The 23,553-nt window shown below is 39.2% G+C and overlaps 1 protein-coding gene across 1 annotated transcript in view; it reads left to right on the forward strand.

Moving 5' to 3' along the window:
- The window catches only part of LOC134740952 (fibronectin type-III domain-containing protein 3a), a 110,576-nt gene that overhangs the window by 60,718 nt on the left and 26,305 nt on the right, over positions 1–23,553 (forward strand). The window contains exon 2 of the mRNA XM_063673623.1: positions 18,063–18,276. Coding sequence (XP_063529693.1) covers positions 18,117–18,276 — 160 coding nt within the window. The 5' untranslated portion in view covers positions 18,063–18,116. The remainder of the gene's footprint in view (positions 1–18,062; positions 18,277–23,553) is intronic.

Here is a 23,553-nt window from a genome sequence, read left to right on the forward strand (position 1 = left end):
AAAAGCTTGATTATATCACTATTGTATACAATACTTTTTTCTACGAGACAAAAAAATAATACTTACATCGATTAAGCCCGCACACGTTTCGCAAAATTTTCCGTACGGAATCACATATACAAGCGAGACAGCACTATGCATTTGTTTCCACCTGTCATTCGGTTTCCGTATGGACTGACAGGTGCAAGCGAGACAGCGCTTTGCATTTGTAGAGCGTCGTCTCGTTCCCACCTGTCATTCCGTATGGAAACCGAATGAAAATTCCGAACGTCTGCGGTAAAGCTGGCCTCAGACGTTCGGTTTCCTGATCAGGAATCCGAACGAGGGCTATCGTTTTTTTTCACCAGTTGGCGCCTCTGTTGATGGTGGTCCAAAAGACTAAAGAACAGCTGTAAGTTATAAATAAATAAATAAATATTATAGGACATTCTTACACAGATTAACTAAAGTCCCACGGTAAGCCCAAGGAGGCTTGTGTTATGGGTACTCAGACAACGATATATATAATATATAAATACATAGAAAACACCTATGACTCAGGAACAAATATCTGTGCTCATCACACAAATAAATGCCATTACCGGGATTCGAACCCAGGACCATCGGCTTCACAGGCAGGGTCACTACCCACTAGGCCAGACCGGTCGTCAAAACGGGTGTCATTGAAGTGACAAGTGACATTTGACATTTCGAACTTGGCGAAGACCACCATCCACACTAGCGCCCCTAGCGGCGAATTCATACGCGTTAGCCCTCATTGGGAATACAGATTCGGAATTTTGTAACCATAGCGCACACATTCGATTATTTGCGTTAGGTCTCATTCTCACGTGCGCTTTTTCAACGCGCGTTAAAAAAGCGTTTGAATGACACTAATGGAAACATGTGTATTTTATTCACACGATAGCGGTAGCGCGTTTTATGAAGCGTTGTTGGATTTCAACTTTAAGCCTTGGTAGTTAAATCGAATTTAGCGTGCGGGCAATTTCAAGCGTTTGTTTAACGCGCGTTGAAAAAGCCCTCGTGTGATGGGGCCTTAGGCCAGGATTACACTTGTAAGTTTTACTTACGTAAGTAGGGACAAAGCTATTTGCTAGAATGAGATAACGATATTCATATCTCATTCTGTAGTATAGCTGTGCCCCTACTTACGTAAGTAAAACTTACAAGTGTAATCCTGGCCTCAGGGCAATCATACGGAATTTTCGATCGGTTTCCGTACGGAATGACAGTTGCAAGCCATTATGCATGTGTATAGCGACGTCCCGTTCACACCTGTCATTCCGTACGGAAACCGAATATTCTGTCCGTGTGCGGCGAGTCAAATAAAATATACGTAGGCACTAGCTGTATTCGGGATGACGTCATTCGGTTTTTACCCGACTGCCAAAGGAGGAGGGTAATGTTTTTCGAGTGTATGTAAGTATGTATGTATGTATGTATGTATGTATGTATGCCTGTTTCTTAGTGGCCTCCTGTAGCCTAAACGGCTTGATGGATTTTGATGTATGAGGTATCGTTAGATTCGTCTTGATCACGGGAGTGTCATAGGATACATTTTATCCCGAAAGTCCTACTAGTAGGAGATACGGCTTATATGGTCGACCTTCACCCATACGTCTGACGGATGAAACTTATATTTTATGAAAGAAAATATGTTCCTGAACATAAATAAATAGGGTTGCCTAAAGAAATATTGTCAAGGCTATTTTAAATAAATTTTTGAAAATATAGTTTTTTCTTTAAATTTCACCGATTTGTCTGACGAACAAAATAAGTTCCAATGGAAAGTATACAACTTGTACAACATGAATAAATTACGTTGCCTATGTTTTTCCGGTCACTATTATGAGGCTGCCGTGTTTAAACGGGTGAGTTAAAATCGATAATTGCACCCATCTGTCTGACGATTGAATTGTATATCAAAATAATGGTAATTTTATTGCGAATACAATGGTATAGGGTTGCCTGCAAAAATCCGGTCACAAATAAGGGTTGCCAGGCTTTAAAAGAAAATAAGAAGGTTATAAGTTGCTGATTAGCGAACTAGACTCCACACTCGCGTTCGCGGCTTCGCGCCCCGATTCCCGCACGAGTGTGGAGGGGGCTTAGTATATAAGTGGATCAGTCATGGATTCTCTTTGCTCGTACAAGACAGTCTTAAGCCACTCGTGTGTGGAGGGGGCTTTATACATGTGCGGGGGGGGGGAATGGACCGAACGGGACAGTCTTATACTAGAAGACGCTTTCTCTGCTACACCTACTGAAAGATACTTGAAGATACATGTATATTTCAGTAGGAGTATGGTGCACATAGTATGGTTTATGGTGGGTAACAAATAAAGCCCATCACAGATACGGCATCTGCCGATATCTTTTAAGAACCCTCCACACTCGTGGGCGAATCGCGGAGCGAAGCCGCGAACGCGAGAGTGGAGTCGAGTTCGCTGATCTGCGAAATCGACCACACTCGCGTTCGCGGCTTCGCTCCGCGAGGCATCTGCAGATGAATTGCGATGTATCGGTCTGTATATTTCGTTTCTCTCACAATTTGCAGTGTTGCTTCCCAGCGAGATCTTGGTGTCGTTATAGCTGATAACTTAACATTGGGAGGAACACATTTTGGGTTTTACCAAAAAGGCTAACTCTGTTTTATATATGATTAAGAAAGCTTTCCGTTATATGGATATAGTTATTTGTTATACAAGGGTGCAAAGTTGTATTTTACCCGCGAGTGTGGAATTGATACACGAGCAAGCGAAATGATTCTATAGTTGAACCACGAGCGTAGCGAGTGGTTCTAAAATAGAATCCTGAGCGTAGCGAGTGTTTCAACACACGAGAAGTAAAATACATTTGCACCCGTGTGTAACACAAAACTTTTCCCCTCACCATAGCGAGGAAAGTACAACATCCACAGGCGTTAGATCATCTTCGTCACTGGAATCACTATTTTTTTTTACGATATTATAACAAAAAACTGGAAATTCTGTATTTTACGTGAGAAGTTTGTAAGTAAAAAGTTTGAAATAAAACTATGAAAACGGATTATATCGCGTATATTGAATTTATAATACATCCCGACGTTTCGAACTCTTTACAGCGTTCGTGGTCAACGGGTGACGAAACGTCGGGATGTATTATAAATTCAATACGCGATATAATCCGTTTTCATAGTTTTATTTCATGAGTAACTATCGCGGTAACCGAAGACAATATTAAGTAAAAAGTTTGTTGACAATGTTGAAATTCTGACGTATGAAATGTCAATGATGCGTTTTGAAATTGCATTGACTCAACTTGTGCGTTCAGAATTATATTTAACATCATTATTAAAAAAACAAACGTTTCTTATGGAACTTTAAGGTCTATGACATAAAATCATTAAATAAAGCTAAATTTGGTATTTTTTATTAGATTCTCAAACCATTTGTTTAATGATAATTAATCATTATTATGAGCGTTTTACGTTTTGTTATCTGTCAAGCTACTTAAACACGCTCCATCCAAGGTCAAATTACTTTCCCCACTAGTGGATAAAATGCGTTTTTCCCTGCTAGTTTTAAAGGATAGAAGACAACTTTCCGAGCTAGTGAGGGGAAAAGAATATTTTAATTAAACTCTATAAAACATACGTAAGATCCTTATTGGAATATGCGTTCTAAATTTGGAATCCATATTTCCGAAAGGACATCAACCTTATTGAAAGAGTCCAAAGAAGAGCAACAAAATTGGCGCCATCTCTTCGCAACCGATCTTACGAAGATAGGTTAAAGGAATTGGGCCTGACAACAGTGACAACCTTGGAGCAGCGAAGGCAACGTGGTGACTTAATAGAAACATACAAAATACTCACAGGACACTACAACGTACCCGGGTTAAGTGACATTTTCACTCGGAATATGAATGACAGACTGAGAGGACATTCTCTGAAGCTGGCACGGACGCAGAGTAGTAGCAACCCAAGACGACACTTCCTGTCTAACCGTGTAGTGAAAGTGTGGAACAGTTTGCCCGAATCCGTAATCAGTGCGCCTTCAGTGAACTCCTTTAAAAACAGACTCTACAAACATTTTACGAATGGACAAAACACAAGTGCAGGACATTGATATGCACGTATCAGCTATTTTAAGCTGCCTGTGCATTCGTATATAGTAATAATAATAATAATGTAGGTGCTAAACAGAGAGCGATATATATTTTGGTACAATTTCCAATTTTAACATATAGTTGTTCAAGCAAATCTTGTCAGTAGAAAAAGGCGCGAAATTCAAATTTTCTTTGGTACGATATCAATTTGCGCCTACATTTTTAAAATTTACCGCCTTTTTCTACTGACAAGATCTGCTTGCAAGATTTAACTTACTTAAAGTGACAAGTGTTTATTATTCTATAATTTTATTGTAGTACTAAAAAAAAAATTCTAGTTATGACAATAGAACATAATTAGTTATTTACCTATTTTGTTTCACTTTATTTATCATTCAATACATTTAATTTTTTTATGCCTTTAGTCCTAATCATCTGCACTTTCAATCCGGAGGTCGCGGGTTCAAACCCCGGCTCGTACCAATGAGTTTTTCAGAACTTATGTACGAAATATCATTTGATATTTACCAGTCGCTTTTCGCTGAAGGAACACATCGGGAGGAAACCGGACTAATCCTAACAAGGCCTAGTTCCCCCTCTGGGTTGGAAGGTCAGATGGCAGTCGCTTTCGTAAAAACTAGTGCCTACGTCAATTCTTAGGATTAGTTGTCAAGCGGACCCCAGGCTCCCATGAGCCGTGGCAAAATGGCGGGATAACGCGAGGAAGATGATAAGTTCTAATCATCTGCGCACCACAGTTTGCTCCTCTCTCCAATTCCCTGAAATGTTGGTGCCTTCTATACATAAAGCCCCAAGCAACTGCTTTATTTGATCACTGGTTTATCCGGCACTGATAGCATACCTTTTAGATAACAACCCTCCTGCCTACTGACAATAGGAGGATATAGAATTATAAATATAGCGAAACATATAGATTTATTTATAGGTACTGAATTTACTGATCATATACACTGTCAACATAGGTTAAAAAATACAATGTACAATTTAAGATCAAAATGAACTACAACTAGTGCCAAATATGTGCGATATTACATTGACTTTTTTTTATACTACGTCGGTGGCAAACAAGCATACGGCCCGCCTGATGTTAAGCAGTCTCCATAGCCTATGTACGCCTGCAACTCCAGAGGAGTTACATGCGCGTTGCCGACCCTAACACTCCTCTCCCTCGAGCTCTGGCAACCTTACTCACCGGCAGGAACACAACACTATTAGTAGGGTCTAGTGTTATTTGGCTGCGGTTTTCTGTAAGGTGGAGGTACCTCCCCAGTTGGGCTCTGCTCTAGATCTGGAATGACATCCGCTGTCCTGTGCCCTACCACACAAAGCGAGATGTTATTCACAGTGCCCATACCTCTCTTTTGGACGTAGTTTAAGGACATACCCGGGTCGGATATACTTTTGTTATGTTATAATAATTATTATAAATTGCCTATCATACTACTTAATGTCTCAATATATTTTGATAATAATCAGTACAAAATGCGTAGTGACAAGTTTTGGTGTTATTTTTTTATACTACGTCGGTGGCAAACAAGCATACGGCCCGCCTGATGGCAAGCAGTCACCGTAGCCTATGGACGCCTGCAACCTGTTTATTTCAAGACTTGGCATAGTATAGTAAAGAACAAAGAAGTTTTAACGGAAACAGCCCTTTCTTGTCACTAACAATTTTTGATTGGTGGCATAGGAAGATCAATCAGTGATGGGGTTTCAAATGATTATTCCCACTAGGTACCACCAAATTGGTAACAGTGGTAACAACAGATTTTTTTTCACCTATACCCAGTGGAGGCAACCATGAAAAATAATTTCCAGAAAAAAGCGCACTGATAATAATCATCTTGCTGGTCAGTTGCTGATAATGCAGCTTAAGATATCATGCTTAGTACAAAATACAACTACTCCGTAAGAAAACTATTTATAAGTCAAAGTCGCCTGCAGCAATACATTTAATCAGATGATGGACTGGGCTCTGGGCATGATGTATTTGACGCTATTTTTATTTTTTTATTTGAAATCATTATACAGCGTGGAAAGATAAGTCGGGCCCTGGAGGGAAACTACCTTAAATCCTTAAGCTGGCTCATTTTACTTAAAGGAGACATTCCTTTATTTTTAAAAAGAAACAAAACTGCATTCAAAGATTTTTTTAAACTCGCTTGCCTCGCACGGGACTCGAACCAACTAAAATAAAAAAAAACAAACACTCCCTATTTTATTATACTAATCAGGATATAGTATCAGGATAGGAGTATTATTATTCAGGATAAAATTTCTCTAACCAACATTTGGTCTTAAAAATAAAAATGATCGTTAAATCTAACATTAATTTTATTTTACTATCAATTTGTTACACTTAAATTATTTAACTGATAAATTGTTTGAAATGAGCCCCCTCGTTCCGGCTACACAAAATTAGTCGCCGTTGAAATTCATTTCTTGTACCCTTCAGCAAAGTTGTAGCGGAGTTTTACTCCAAGGGGGATGTAATGATAACCTCGCTACATGGATCTCTATGTATACAAAGCACAGTATAAAATAGCTATTGCACTGACCAGGAATCAACACTCGATGGGCGCACAATTCCATCTGCTCTCAATCTCATACCTCTTTTCTCTTGTTATGAATGTAACCTCAACACTCTCAGGGAGATTAGAAGGGCCCCAAGTCCCGTGGCTTGTATCAGTGGATGCGCGGCAAAACTGAATCTCGACAAGAGAACTCATCGTGCATCCCGCATCTCATAGGTATACTCTTCTCAACCTCATCCGATGAGTACTGAGGTGGGAACCATGTGGTCCCCGACGAGCCTCCACAACAACCCCTACAGCTCATCCATCAGCCTCCATAAGAAACCTCCAGTAACTCAAACCGATAAACTCCAGCCAATTTTTTTCAGCCGTCTACTTAGGAGCATAAGTTGGGTTATTCAAATTTTCAAGTTTTATTTTTTTCCGCAAAATCTGCTTTGAGCGCCCGCAAATGACCTACCTATCTTGAATCAGTATGGTCGGCTGATGTTATTCTGCAAGTGGCATCGTAAGGACCCGATTCTGAGTATTTTTTTCAACCGTCGACTTAAAAGCTTAAGTTAGGTTATTTAAATTTTCAAGTTTTATTTTTTTCCGGAAAATGTGTTTTGATCGCCCGCAAATGACCTACCTATCTTGAATCAGCATGGTCTGCTGATGTTATTCTGCAAGTGGCATCGTAAGGACCCGATTCTGAGTATTTTTTTCAGCCGTCGACTTAGGAGCATAAGTTGGGTTATTCAAATACGAGTATTTGTTTTATTTTTTTCCGCAAAATCTGCATTGATCGCCCGCAAATGACCTACCTTTCTTAATTCAGCATGGTCGGCTGATGTTATTCTGCAAGTGGCATCGTAAAGACCCGATTCTGAGTATTTTTTTCAGCCGTCTACTTAGGAGCATAAGTTGGGTTATTCAAATTTAAAAGTTTTATTTTTTCCGCAAAATCTGCTTTGATTGCCCGCAAATGACCTACCTATCTTGAATCAGCATGGTCGGCTGATGTTATTCTGCAAGTGGCATCGTAAGGACCCGATTCTGAGTATTTTTTTCAGCCGTCTACGTAGGAGCATAAGTTGGGTTATTAAAATACGAGTATTTAAGTTTTATTTTTTTTCGCAAAATCTGCATTGATCGCCCGCAAATGACCTACCTATCTTGAATCAGCATGATCTGCTCATGTTATTCTGCAAGTGGCAACGTAAGGACCCGATTCTGAGTATTTTTTTTTCAGCCGTCGACTTAAGAGCATAAGTTGGGTTATTCAAATTTTCAAGTTTTATTTTTTTCCGCAAAATCTGCTTTGATAGCCCGCAAATGACCTACCTATCTTGAATCAGCATGGTCGGCTGATGTTATTTTGCAAGTGGCATCGTAAGGACCCGATTCTGAGTATTTTTTTCAGCCGTTGACTTAGGAGCATAAGTTGGGTTATTCAAATTTTCAAGTTTTATTTTTTTCCGCAAAATCTGCATTGATCGCCCGCAAATGACCTACCTATCTTGAATTAGCATGGTCTGGTCATGTTATTCTGCAAGTGGCATCGTAAGGACCCGATTCTGAGTATTTTTTTCAGCCGTCGACTTAGGAGCATAAGTTGGGTTATTCAAATTTTCAAGTTTTATTTTTTTTCGCAAAATCTGCTATGATCGCCCGCAAATGACCTACCTATCTTGAATCAGCATGGTCGGTTGATGTTATTCTGCAAGTGGCATCGTAAGGACCCGATTCTGAGTATTTTTTTCAGCCGTTGACTTAGGAGCTTAAGTTGGGTTATTAAAATTTTCAATTTTTTTTCCGCAAAACCTGCTTTGATCGCCCGCAAATGGCCTACCTATCTTGAATCAGCATGGTCAGCTGATGTTATTCTGCAAGTGGCATCGTAAGGACCCGATTCTGAGTATTTTTTCAGCCGTCGACTTAGGAGCATAAGTTGAGTTATTCAAATTTTCAAGTTTTATTTTTTTCCGCAAAATCTACTATGATCGCCCGCAAATGACCTACCTATCTTGAATCAGCATGGTCGGCTGATGTTATTCTGCAAGTGGCATCGTAAGGACCCGATTCTGAGTATTTTTTTCAGCCGTTGAATTAGGAGCATAAGTTGGGTTATTAAAATTTTCAAATTTTATTTTTTTCCGCAAAACCTGCTTTGATCGCCCGCAAATGACCTACCTATCTTAAATCAGCATGGTCGGCTGATGTTATTCTGCAAGTGACATCGTAAGGACCCGATTCTGAGTATTTTTTTCAGCCGTCGACTTAGGAGCATAAGTTGGGTTATTAAAATTTTCAAGTTTTTTTTTTCGGCAAATTTGTTTTGATCGCCCGCAAATGACCTACCTATCGTGAATTAGCATAGTCTGATGATGTTATTCTGCAAGTGGCATCGTAAGGACCCGATTCTGAGTATTTTTTTCAGCCGTCGACTTAGGAGCATAAGTTAAAGTTTTTGCATTTTATTATTGCCTGTCTAACCTTATTTAATGCCGCCAAATTACTGTACTGTGTCGGTGTTATATCGGGCTTATGTAGGGCTTAGAATCGTTAGTATCTGTGTCGATTGCTTGTTACACCCTCCCTACTGAACTATCTCGGCCGGCCAATATGAATTTTTCGATTTTATGTTTTTATCTATTGAGATCCTAACGATTTTAATGTCTGAACAAACGTGAACTAACGTCGCCCGATGGATTCACATAGTTAGTTTGACTGATTTCGGGGTGGGGTGGTTAGCGTGAAGACAGCCACCCCACTTTAAAAAAAAATGAAGGAATCGGGTCCTAACGATTTCAATGCTTGAACAATCATGAACTAACGAAAATCTTGCTATCTAGACCAAAAAAACTAACAATAAATGGTTTGGGGTGGCTAGCGTGAAGTCAGCCACCACCATAGAATAAAAAATATATAAAACCACGAAAATCTTTTAATCTGTTTTGAATACCCGCAAGTTACCGTACTGTATCGGTTGTATATCGTCTATAGATGCTTATTTAGGGCATAGAATCGTTAGTATGTGTCGATTGCTTGTTACGCCCCCCCTGCTGAACTATCTCGGCCGGCCAATATGAATTTTTTGATTTTAATTTTTTATAGCAAATCTATTGAGATCCTAACGATTTTAATGTCTGAACAAACGTGAACTAACGTCGCCCGATGGATTCACATGGTTAGTTTGACTGATTTCTGGGTGGGGTGGTTAGCGTGAAGACAGCCACCCCACTTAAAAAAAAAAAAAAAAAAATGAAGGAATCGGGTCCTAACGATTCCAATGCCTGAACAATCATGAACTAACGAATATCTTGCTATCTAGACCAAAAAAACTAACAAAAAGTGGTTTGGGGTGGCTAGCGTGAAGACAGCCACCACCATAGAATAAAAAAAATATAAAACCACGAAAATCTTTTAATCTGTTCTGAATACCCGCAAGTTACCGTACTGTATCGGTTATATATCGTCTATAGATGCTTATTTAGGGCATAGAATCGTTAGTATCTGTGTCGATTGCTTGTTACGCCCCCCCTGCTGAACTATCTCGGCCGGCCAATATGAATTTTTTGATTTTATTTTTTTATAGCAAATCTATTGAGATCCTAACGATTTTAATGCCTGAACAAACGTGAACTAACGTCGCCCGATGGATTCAAATGGTTAGTTTGACTGATTTCTGGGTGGGGTGGTTAGCGTGAAGACAGCCACCCCACTTTAAAAAAAAATAAAAAATGAAGGAATCGGGTCCTAACGATTCCAATGCCTGAACAATCATGAACTAACGAATATCTTGCTATCTAGACCAAAAAAACTAACAAAAAGTGGTTTGGGGTGGCTAGCGTGAAGACAGCCACCCCCTTTTTTTTTTTTTTTAAATCGACTTTGGAATCGGGTCCTAACGATTTTACCTACTGAACAAACGTGAACTAACGATGAACTAACGATATAGATATGCCATTTGCGGGCAAACGAAATGGGGTGGTCAACTTCACGAGCATGGCGATGACATAATTTTTTTATAGACTATTTGCTGCCATTCCCCAACCCACCAACGGAGCGGCAGCTGACGTTCACGAGGGTTCATCATACATAGCTGTTAACCACTATACGAGTTTTCGCCCGGGAGGCGATTGGTCATGGAAATCTGTTCCTGGCCCGCGGTCTATTATTAGGGTTCCGTACCCAAAGGGTAAGAACGGGACCCTATTACTAATAAGACTCCGCTGTCCATCTGTCACAAGGCTATCTCATGAACCGTGATAGCTGTACAGTTGAAATTTTCACAGATGATGTATTTCTGTTGCCGCTGTAACAACAAATACTAAAAACAGAATGAAATAAATATTTAAGTGGGGCTCCCATACAACAAACGTGATTTATTTGTCGTTTTTTACGTTATGGTACGCGGTTCCCTTCGCTACGCTTCGGTCAATAAACGATACAGTCCTTAAATTGTTTATATCGTATACATTATCAATATCATCCTTAAAGTACTTTTATTGGTCATACAGTTTTTATAATCCTTAGAAACGATGTGAACTGTAGGTATGACAAGAAAATCAATAATCAAAGTGCATCTCTTAAACAATAAAATAATGAGCACGTTTTTCTCCGGCTTAAAAGTAATAATTTAGTTTTGTTTCATTGCTGTTTTTCCGAATTAGCACGAGTAATGGATGGATGCAATTATTTAGGGTAGGTATCATATGTAGCCCATAGCCTCTGGGCGACACAAATTTTTATGCATGTAGCGAATATTTTTCTATACTTATTATTGTTTCTATCGAAAACCGAAGTGACGTGATTTCACTCACGTGCGTCAGCGGCGAGATTGGTATTTCAATTACCCAACAGCCGATATGAAAATCGTAAAAACATATTCGTTTAATTGACTGGCCCGTGTAATCGATATACCGGAGATTTTATTCCACTTTTATTCATATTCACTTACATCACTAGCCGATCATGCCGGTTCGGAAAACCAGTAGAATTAATCTTTCACTACACAAACACAGTTATTACATATCTCAAAGTTACACGTATATTGGAGTCTATGGGAATAACGCGTCACTTAGTTACCCATGGCCGGCCGCTCTTACCCATGAACTATCTAGTTTATGCTCTTTATTTGCACGCACAATGCTAAACCAAGACGCATTAAATGACATGAGTGAGAGCTACGGGAGATCAATACAGTCATGGTCAGCGCGAGTTGGCCTATACAACTCCATGATCTAAGAGTATCTATGTGTTGGTGATCTCTAGACAACGGACGTCTTTCGTTCGTCGAGATGGCCCCTCGATGAGCTGTAGGCGTGTAATATGAGATAAAATCGATATATTTTACCAAATGATCGCGTAGGTGGATTGATGCCCACTGAGCCGTCGATACGCAGAGCGCAGGTGTATCCGATAAATTGATAATTGACGGAATTAAGATAAGTAATCTACAATGTAGTAAAACAATATTTTTCTAAAAATAAGAAGGTACAATCTGCGTGGGAAAACGTGTTTTATTCGTACGAATGCTTAGTCCTATATACCTATGTACATAGAATCAGCAATTCAATTGTCCAAAAGTGGAAGTTTTCGGCCAATTTTGGCTTTGGTATATGACAATGATGATTTCATAATCGCTGAAATAATACGGTCAGTTTTCATTCTCGCATGGAGGCCAGGTCCCAATAGTGGATCATTCGGTGATGACAATGATGACTAGGTACTATACATTAAATTGTTATCCACGTAAATTGAACCCCCTTCGGTTTTGGGGGGATTTTTAATTAGAAAATTTAAATGATTGCACTTGATGATTGATCTTGATTCCTTTGGAGATATTCATAAAAAATAGGCAAAAACGTGGCAAAAACCGACCATTGCAATAAATAATAAGATAAATGGAGCTTCAAAATGGATATTTGAATAGGTATCTTAATTCGATTCTCCGAAACAGTCTGGTCACGTATTACGATACGATTAAGAATCAGGAAGACTCGACGTTTTAGTTGAGCTTGATATTTACATAACAACATAGAATCCGGCTTTAATACGAACTCCACGCCAACTGCGTGTTTATTCAATTGAACATGATCGAGTGCGATGAATAACCGTCTCGAGGGTCCATTCCAATCCTGGGCTGCTATTCGTGACACCTAACGAGTGCGTCGCCTCGCCTCACCTATATACTCCACACTCCACCACGCCTAATATCTGTTAACAGCCGTAACAGCAACAGCCAATAAACTAGTTGAAATTTGGAATTTGTTGCTCGAGATTTGCGAAACTACGATAAACTATTGAATGAGTTTTTCGTTGACTGTTATGTATGCAAAATTGCAAATAACTACGTAATCTAATTAAAATTGTAAAAATCGACCATGTCTACTTACTAAAACAAAAAAGCAATGTAGGTGCATCCCAATGGAGTGTTTACCCAGTGTCTCGTGCAGATGGGAATTTTGGGAAAATTTAGTCATATGAGTGCCTTTTCAGTACTGTAACAAACGAAACTTTAACAGACGAAAAAAATACCTTCGCAAGCTTCTGCAATGGTTAGTAACCATTTTGCTTGGTTACCAAAGGCTGGTATTATATTTGTTTTCTGTAAATTCGACGACTAAAGTACAGAAAGGAAACTTCCTACAAAACTGACGTTTGACAGCGGTTCAGGTTCAAATAATGCTATCCCTTTCGGCTATCTAGGGTTGCCAAATTCAAGTCAATATCTTATCTGTGGTGGTGCACGCAAAGAGACGTCAAGTTGTGCCAACCCTAATAACGATGTCGATACCGTTTTTGTGGTCACCAGTTGGCGCCACTGTAGATGTAGGTCCAGAAAAACAGATCTCAAAATTCTTCTAAGCTTATTTCTATAAAATCAATACGTTTTAATATACACAAAGGTATTTTAGCGTCTAAATGTGCCATTTTTTCAACCTGTTTAATTTTATATATATTTTATTTGGCACTTTTTTTAAACCACTAACATTTATTGAGCTATATCTATTGTTTGCCATGATTAATCAAAGATTTACCACAATTATGAATAAGGAGTACAAATTCCTGATAAAAAAGCTTAAAACCCCCAAAACTTCTATGCATTTGACATTTTGAAAGACCTCCATCTACACTAGCCCCCCAGCGCTAAATTAAACACGGCAGCAATGCTGAGCCAAACGGAGCCGAGTTTGCCCGAAGCGAGGAGTTTCGTACCCCTGCCTCTGCGCTTGATACTCAACTAGGGTTACCGTATGATAAAATATATATACCCTGGCAAAACTCCGGACATCACCCTAAAAATTTTAACGTCTACACGAACTAAACGGAGTAAGATTATTTTATAAATTCTTTATTCTAAAACCTTTCGTGGGCCACGATAAGCTATAGCTACGGCATAACCCACCTTTTCCTCTGCCCAATTCCCAACTTTTAGCTTCTAGTGGTAAGTTGAAATTTCAAAGCCAAGTCCAACCGAAATCCTGTGATAAAGGACCAAACATCCTGATATATCAGAGGAAATCCTGACGTATGGCAACCCTATACCCAACCGTAGCGCACGCCCTCTACTTCCTCTGGCCCCGAACTCACGGTTTTGGTTCGAACTGTGAGTTTGTATGTACAACCCTTGAATCCCTTGATTTTAGCTACCATAATATATAGTTACGAATAGTATGTAGATACTATTCAAATAATATCTACTAAGGATTAAATGTGTTACAAAATCTAAAATCTGTTTACGATTATAAATAAAATAAAATAAAAAAGCCTTTTATTTCGAGTCCAAGTTAATTACATTAAATAAGTCAGTTTTGTTACAGTAAAGCATTTATATAATTTATTTAGTATGTCAATTTAAATAAGTAAATTTTTCACATATATTATTAAGTAATTTGATATTATAATCTATAACAAAAATTAAGTTTGCGGACAAGAACCCCTCATCGGGTGAAGGCCTCCTCCAAGGACTTCCATCTATCCCTATTTGCAGCTATATATCACCAGTTTGTACCGACTGTTTTATTTATGTCATCAGTCCAGCGGCTATTTGGTTTCCCGGAGCGTCTTTTGCCTGCAGGTCCTTTCCAGGTGGTAGCTTCTATGGAAATAATCAATGCAAATATTGCAGTTCAGAGAAGATAAATATTATTACATTTAAAAACTGTAATAGATGTCATATATTAAAGTTTTTAATTTATATATAGTAGTGTGACTACTTTAAAAAAAAAACACAAATCAAAATATTTAATAAAATAATTGTATTTGTTCTCAAACTTGTTTATTTATACATTTGTTAATATGCATATGCATGGTTTGTTGAACTTGATGGATTTATATATATAAATTTTCCATTGCTTTAGGTATAAAAATAAAAAATCTACACGATGTTGGGACATTGTAAATACAGTGCTCTAAATTAAAATGAAATCTATCCATCAATGAAATTAAATTTGCCTGTATACTTATTGAATAGTATTAATTGGAACACTATCCTCACAAGCACAAACGATGGAAATCGTCTTGGAATGTAGTGCTCGCTTACTAAAGTCCATCTAATGAATATTTTTGACATTGAAGTTGAATTTAATACGATTAGTTGTCGTCGAATACAGGCTCTGTTGCCTGCGACAGATAAAACAAGGCACATAACAAAGTTATCTGTGACTCGCTGCTACCTAAATGAGCTCCAATTCTTTGAAGTAAGCATACTGGGTATTTAGTTTCTAGGCATAATAGCGCGGTACCATACATAGACTGCAATTATTACATACATATACGCGTTTTACGTTACGTTTCAACTCATTTTACGACATGGTGTAATTTATAGGTACATTACCTATACATATTTAATTTAATAAGTAAAACTATTTACCTAACTACTTAAGTCAATATTTTTTTCCGACTGACGCATTTCGTGCTAATTTTTTTTAAGTTTCAACACTTACTGATGCAACGGGGATTCCCCGACGAATATTTAAGGTCTAAAGGTTCCTACACATTGACGCGGCAGCGGAACCGACGCGGATTGCGCGCGGTACCACACAACTGGGAATGCATCATAGACCTAGATCACATAGATACGCTCGCTACGCTATACGCGACACGTTCACCCGTGAGGGACAGAACATACGCAATGCGACAATATGATTGGTCGATTAGATTTGTAGTCCACCATAAACCATACAAATTTACGGTGGGGAATAAAAAAATGTGAGACTGTGACAAGGGCAAACAATAACAGCGCTTTCTCTGCTACTCCTACTGAAAGATACATAAGACTATCCCGTTCGATCATTTCCCCCCACCCCCTCATACCCGATCCAGTTATACTAGATTCATGGAATGCATAGAATGTTATGAGCTACGTCACATTGCCGAAGCGCGGCACCGCGTTCAACCCGCTCGAACGCCGCTGCCGACCGAATGCGGAACCGACGCGGAGCGGGTCACTCGCCCGTCACATTGGCGTGGATCGGAGGCGGGGCGGTTGTGCTGCCTGCGCCCGTAGCCGTAGGTAACTTGCAACGTGGGTCCGCGATCAAAACGCTTTCAATCCGACGACCGCGCTCAATGTGACATCACCGCGCTGCTCCGCGACCGCTCTGGAACGCTTCCGCGTCAATGTGACGTAGCCTTAACAGGGCAAATAAACTCACCACTAATAAGGAAAATATGTAAGTGACATGATAACACTACGAAACTAACGAAGCTTTTAAAGATAATAAAGTCCTCAAATAAGCGTTATAGAGACGTTTATAATTAGCGAGTTTTAGTTCTTTAAAGCTAACCGGTATCGTACCGCTAGGACTCAGACCCTGACCTTTACATTCTTTGGCTATTAACATTTTTTTGTACGTGCCGACGCCATTTTCGTAATGCCGCGGCGCCGGCGTTGCCACGTACGCTTTCTTAACGAGCAGAAGAGCAGTGCTCCTTGGAAATTACTGACACGGATTGCGGGCTCATCCACGCAGAACTCGTGAGTCGCCGTGACAGCACCCCATTTAAAAGGCAAATGCGGTCACGATGCTCTGACGCGGATATGTCATGCAGATATCGACGAGGCTTCAAGCTTGTGCAACATCAGGAGTGTTGCTCCAGTCGGTTAGAATCGAACCTTCAGACGAACCATTATATATAGATGCGCTCTCTGATCATGTAAGGATTGTATAGGATATTAAGGTCTCAGTTATACAGGTTCTCTCAGTGTTCGAATAATCTTTCAATTAGAGTACTACACACACCAGCAGTCCAGCAGCAAAGAAGCTCTCTCTTCGCGACGGGTGGTCTAATATTTGGCTGCTCTGGCATATAGACACTTAATATACAAGGCCAGCCACGAAAGCTAGTACCTATACGTGTATGATATTCTCAATCGATATCGCGTAATATCAAAAGAGCCGAAGTTATGAAACAATGCTATAGTTCGTCTGAGAAACTTGCGGTACCTATAAAATTACGGCATTATTAGAAACTTCTTCAAACTTTACGAAATTCTGTTAACTTTTGTGTGAGTTCGCTTATAATGTAGAGTAGAGAAACAAACTTGGTTTGTTAAAAATTAAACGGGTAACACTTAGTTATTTTGTATATTTAGGTGCATGCATTGCTTTAAATAAAAAAAATGATGCAATTAAGCTCCCATAATTATATGTTTTCGTGCTTTTAACAACCGAGTTCCCGCATAAATATGACTACCCTCTAAGTACAGATTTTGTTAGTGCGGCTTTAGGCAAATTTGCCTATTGTTTTCAGTGCTAGCCGGAACAACGTTCAAAGATCTCTCTTTTTCATCATTCTTAGAGAGTTTTCTCCATTTTTGTAACTAAGTACTTGACCAAGCAATAACAAATAAGGCGCCAAAGATTTTCTCTGCCAGTATACAAATCTACTGTTCCAGGTACCTGTGGTAGCTACTAGTAGCTAGTAGCCACCCACATTAACGTTACATGTTGTGACTTGTTCTTTTCGTTACGAGTAATTAGATAAACAAGGCTTTAACCTACTACAACGTTATATGGAGTAGCTTGAGTCGAGTAACACGCGTAAAGGGGCGTTTGTACATGTACAGTCAAGTTTATGCTAAAAGTATGAGGTTGTCCACAAGAAATCGACTCAGTGATGTGAGTGATGGTACTTCAAGACAAAGACACAAATAATGATCATCACCAAACTGCTGTAATGAAGAACAAAAATTTCTTATATTATTATAAAAGAAATTTTAATTTGCAACTAGGGAAGAAACCAAATTATTTAATGAAATATTTCGATGCGTGTTTTTTGATTCTTCCGTGAATGCAGAAGACGTCGGTTCCGTTCCATCCAAAACCGGGGCACTACATACACCTTGGTCACTTTTTCTTTCGTATATGACATACAGCATGTTTATTTTTTTATTTTTTTAATAGATTTTTTCTCTTATTCCAGAGTTAGTGGTCCGCGGTTCCGGATGGTCCGGCGCGCGATGCGCTGCTAGTCACGATGGTGGGCGTGGGCGTCGCGGAGGGCGGCGGCGGGCCCGGTCCCGCGGAGCCCTACTACGGCGAGTACGGCTACCCGGAGCCGTACTACGTGCCCGAGATGTGCCCGCACCCGCAGCATCCGCAGCACGCGCATATGTGCACCGTGCACGCCGAATACGGTTAGTACACTAAGAGTTCACCTATACTCTGAGACTTGAAGACACCGTAAGACCCAGGCCCATAGGTGCATCAGGCAATGACTATAGCTGGAAGAGATGGTGATCCCTTGTTTCGCAGACAAAAATTTCATATAATTTTGTTTCACAGAAAATGTTTCGTATAATACTTGGTCCTTGTATTTTTAGTTCGAATATTTTTGTTTCAAAGACTACCTATATTTACTTAAATGAAACATAATGTCACAGAAACACATTTCAATGAATTTTATAATCTCACTTTTTTATTTAGCAAACTTATCAAACAGTAGATTTATGTTTGGGGTATTCTTGTTTCCAAGACACAAATTTCACAGAATTTCGTTGCACAAGAAACTGTTTCATATAATATTTGGTGCTTGTATTTTTATTTCGAATATTCTTGTTTCAACACCTATTTACTACAATGCAACATATTTCATAGAAACGCAGTATTTTATTCAATAAAATTATCAAACAGTAGGATTATGTTTTAAAGAAAACTGTTTGTCTTTATTTTATTTATTCATCGATATAAACGTTCAGAGAAGTAGGTTAGGTTAGGTTAGAATTGCGGCCCTTACAGAACCGAAATGTTACTAAGAAAAGTGGGTTAGGTTAGGTTAGAACTGCGCGCCAGAGCAGACTTATTTTATTGTACGATACTGATTTACAAACAGAATATATACTATACAAACAGAAGTTATATTTTAATTAGTGTCTCGTATATTATAATAAGAATACATATCTAAATCTATCTAATAATAATCTAAATTGAATAATATGAATATCCAAACATGAGAATTTCTTAGCAACAAAAATTTCTACAAAATAAGTATTCTGCGAATGGTTTTTTCTATGAAATGATAATATGCGATTTTGTTTATGAAAAACATAATTCTATAAAAACATATGTCGTGGTAAAAAGTTTACATGAACTAAATAATATAAGGATAAAGAATATATGATTAGAAACTCTATGAAATGAATATCGAAACTTTAAATTTTCTTTGCAACAAAAATCTACGATTAAAATTTTTACAAAGTAAGTATTCTGCGAAGTGATTATTCAATAAACTAATAATATTTGAATCATTTTATATGAAGCGAAATTCTTTAAAAATGTAGTCTATGAAACAACGTACAACCGGAAGAGATACTTACATCTTTTACTGTTATATATGTCTATTTTGTGTAAACCTGTTTGTGCAATAAAGTGACATACATACATTCATACATAATATAGTTGGGTACAGGTATACACAAGAGCTGGTGGTACGAATGGATTGAATGAGTGAATGAAAATATCTAAGTGTGTCACATCATAGACATAGTATAATAGTTATAGACATGAAACCGAGCGACCAGGGGTAAGAGAAAGACATATTCATGTATGTATATATATATGTATATATATATATGTCAGCAGAATCCTTTTTCTCTTTCACTCTTATAAATTTCGGTATTTCGCCATTGCCTCCTACCCATAGACCTAGCATTACATAGATGCGGCCTACCGCGTGCGCCCGTAAGGGATAGACATAGATGACGTCATAAACGTGGGGATACCATATTGGTAAAAATTACCCCAATATTTGATATCACGTTGGGGTGATTACCCTGGAGGCAAAGTATGACGGTATTAAAATTGTTGGATAAAATGTCAATGGGCCGTTCTTTTTAGGCGTATGAAGGTATGAACAATGAAATACCTCCTATAATTCGCGCAGGTGGTACAAAACTAAACATGTTTAGTAAATAAAACGTAAAATAAAATGTATTATGAGTTTTAATTTTATGAAATCACAAATCACAATCACATTATTCACACCAATTAATGTACACCACATTTAATCTTCACAACATTTGTTTATTTTATTTTTTGGAATTAGAAATACGAAAAAACTTAAAGGTCAAAATTACCCATAAAATTATGATATTTTCATCTGGTATCCCTAACATGATTGTTATGCAGCTAAATTAAGAAGAAGATTAAAAACGGCTGACCTCAGACTCGTCTGAGTAGCTGACATATTACCACAAACAACCTACGTAATTTGGGCGGATAATTTTACAAATAATGTTTTGTTAATTTGCGTAAATAATTGTGATATTTTTATTGAAATCGTTTGATTCTACATTGCTTTGAGTGTAACGTAATTTTACGATGTTATTCTCACATATTGCGTTAAGAGGAAGGTGTAAAATACCGTACTTACGTGTTAAAGGTTATGTTCTCATATTTTTGCTCAGAGCGGCTATTACAGCCGATTACAGAACAATTCACCATTATTTTATCAATTCAAAACGCTAACCATCACTATGTTTTATAGGAGAAAGCACAATTTCATAGAAAACAACGATAATTAAACAAGCAACAAACAAGCATGATATGTCACGTACTTATTTGTTTGCCACAATTTCGGTTGTGGCAGCGGTGGAAAAGTGAAACTATGACAAAGACAAAAAGCAATATATTGCTCTCTGTCACTACTACTGAAAGATACATAAGACTATCCCGTTCGGTCGTTCGGTTATTTCGCCCCACCCCTCATGACCGATCCATGTTATACTAGATTCATGCTCCTACCTATGCTGCCATAACCCGACCATAAGGACCCGGTGATAAGGACAAAGCATGGCACTATTTTCTCTTTCCTCTTATAGGAATCGCAATAAGACTATCTTTCTCTATCAAAGAGTGTCAGGCCCTTGTATCACATTAACCCATAATCTAGTATAAAACTGGATTAGGCATGAGTGGTGGGGGGAACTGTCCGAACGGGAGAGTTGTATGGTTTATGGTGGGGGCTACAAATCTACTCGACCAATCATATTGTCGCATCGCACTGCGTATGGTCTGTCCCTCACGGGCGCACGTGGTAGGCCACTTCTATAGGATCTTTTTTTTTTTGACGCAGGGGTAAATGCATTTTCGCATCTCACCCCCCGGGCTGGCGAAGCCCATTGGGGGGGTGGTATGTGGGACTCGCTCCTCCCGTACATCCTCTAACCAGAGGATGGGTAGGAGAATACCCACTAACATCCCCTGCGGCGTCACCCTCTCAGACGTTGTATGGGGGCATTATGGGCTCGCGCATTCATTCTTCCACCATGCCCCCCACTTCTATAGGATCCTACCTTCTATGCATTAACCAATAAAATGGTGACTCTAACTGTATACCGATACAGGTCATACAGGTGTCACTCATCCGATGAAAGTTTTGTTCATTCCAATTGTGCCAACTTTCGTGAATCGACCTGTACCTTCCTACCTACTAGGTCGTTCAGCTATTACAGACACAGAAAATTTCAAAAAAACTTTCATCAAAGTACTGACTATATAACGAGACTAAAAGATTTCTAATGATATTTATGGGACACACGCTCTTTTAGGAGCGATGACGGCGTTCGTTTTTCAGGCGAATTTCGATTAAATTACTCTAATTTAATACCCAAATGAATTCGTCTGAATTAGGAAACATCGAGTCTCTGAATGCTCTTGAAACACGAGCGACGAGTGCCCCACAAACAGCTGAAACAGCAGCCGGTGATAATCTCAAACACGAGTAGAGAATGTAGAGATTCGCTATTCGGAGAATCGAATCTATTGCCTATCGTTCGTTAATCGAATATTTAGAAGTATAATTGATTGCAGCTGCGATTAAATGTCCGCTAAAGCATTGTTAATTGTAGCATAGAGTAACTTATACTAGAGCGGTACTGTCATAGTAAATTTTGTAACCCCAGTAAATTCACTGCCATCTGTCGACACACTTTAAAACTAAAAATAAATATTTATAAAAATACGATAAAATGTATTTAAATATGGATAAATGATTTTTTTATTTGCATTAATTATTTTTATATGATTTTGACCCATGTTCTTTCACTGGTATGCGTTAAAATTATAAATAACAAACGAAACAGTCAACGCCCTCTATACGAGTGTAGGCCAAAACTAGTGGCGCCATCTGATCGAGAATCAAATTTTCGTGATTTTCGAGGCACGTTTTTTCCTTAGACTGTATCCATCTATTACGGAGTTATATCTATCTTTGATTGTAGTAAAGTCGCTCTTTACTTTGCTGTTGTCGTCATTTCTGACGACAACAGCAAAGTAAACAGTGCCTTACAAACGTTAACGGATGGCATTCGTATTCGTTTTCGCACTGATGGCAGTGTATTCAATCTAGCACGACTGAAGGCCCGCACGAAAGTATCTCAAGCCACTATTACGGAGATAATGTACGCAGATGAACTTTACTTTGTAGCGGATTCCCCGGAAAGTCTACAAACGCTTATGACGAGTCTCAACGAGTCCTGTCAGCGCTTCGGCCTTAAAATTAGTGTCAAGAAAACCGAAGTCATGGGTTGGAGACACTAGCGCCCGTTGACATCAGGCTCGGCGACGACTCTCTTAAGCAAGGTAGACAGATTCAGTTATCTGGGGAGCACGATAACATCCAAGTGCCACCTTGACGACGAAATCAACAGCAGAATCGGAGCGGCTGCTGCTGCGTTCGGTAAACTTAGCGTCAAGGTGTTCCGTTCACATAATATTAAGCTTCAGACCTCTCTCTGTGTATATGGCCATAGTTCTGCCCAATCTCCTGTATATGGCCATAGTTCTGCCCAATCTCCTGTATGCCTCTGAAACGTGGTGCCTTTACCGAAAGCATATTCGCACATTGGATAGGTTTCACCTTAAATGCCTGCGTGACATTCTGAACATCACATGGTCGGATCGTGTCAGGAACACAGAAGTGCTACGCCGTGCTAATGTCAGCGGCATTGAAGCCTATCTAATGCGGTGTCAGTAATGGTGTGGTCATGTCTCCCATATGTCCAATGACAGAGTTGCTAAGCGCATCTTTTACTCAGAGTTGCAGAGTTGGAAGCGGTAACAGGGCGGCCAACTTTTGCGATACACAGATATACTGAAGCGCCACATGCGGAGATGTGACATTGAACCATTGCACTGGCAGACTTCGGCACAAGATCGACCGAAGTGGAGGCATACAGTGAGTACAAAAGTGCAGGCCTTCGAAGAGCAGAGACGAGTGGAACTATCGACGCGAAGCGTGACGAGTTAAAGGCCCGACCACCTGCGGTCATCAACTACAATTCTGTCGGAGGGGTGCTGACCTGCGGTGAGTGTGGCCGTACATTCACTGCAAAAATAGGCTACGTCAGTCACCTGAGAGCTCACGATCGTCGCTCTCACTAGCCAGTACAAACCCAGTCGCCGTGGCCGAAACC

The sequence above is a fragment of the Cydia strobilella genome, chromosome 4 (assembly GCF_947568885.1).
Source record: "Cydia strobilella chromosome 4, ilCydStro3.1, whole genome shotgun sequence".
NCBI classification, from domain to species: Eukaryota; Metazoa; Arthropoda; class Insecta; order Lepidoptera; family Tortricidae; genus Cydia; species Cydia strobilella.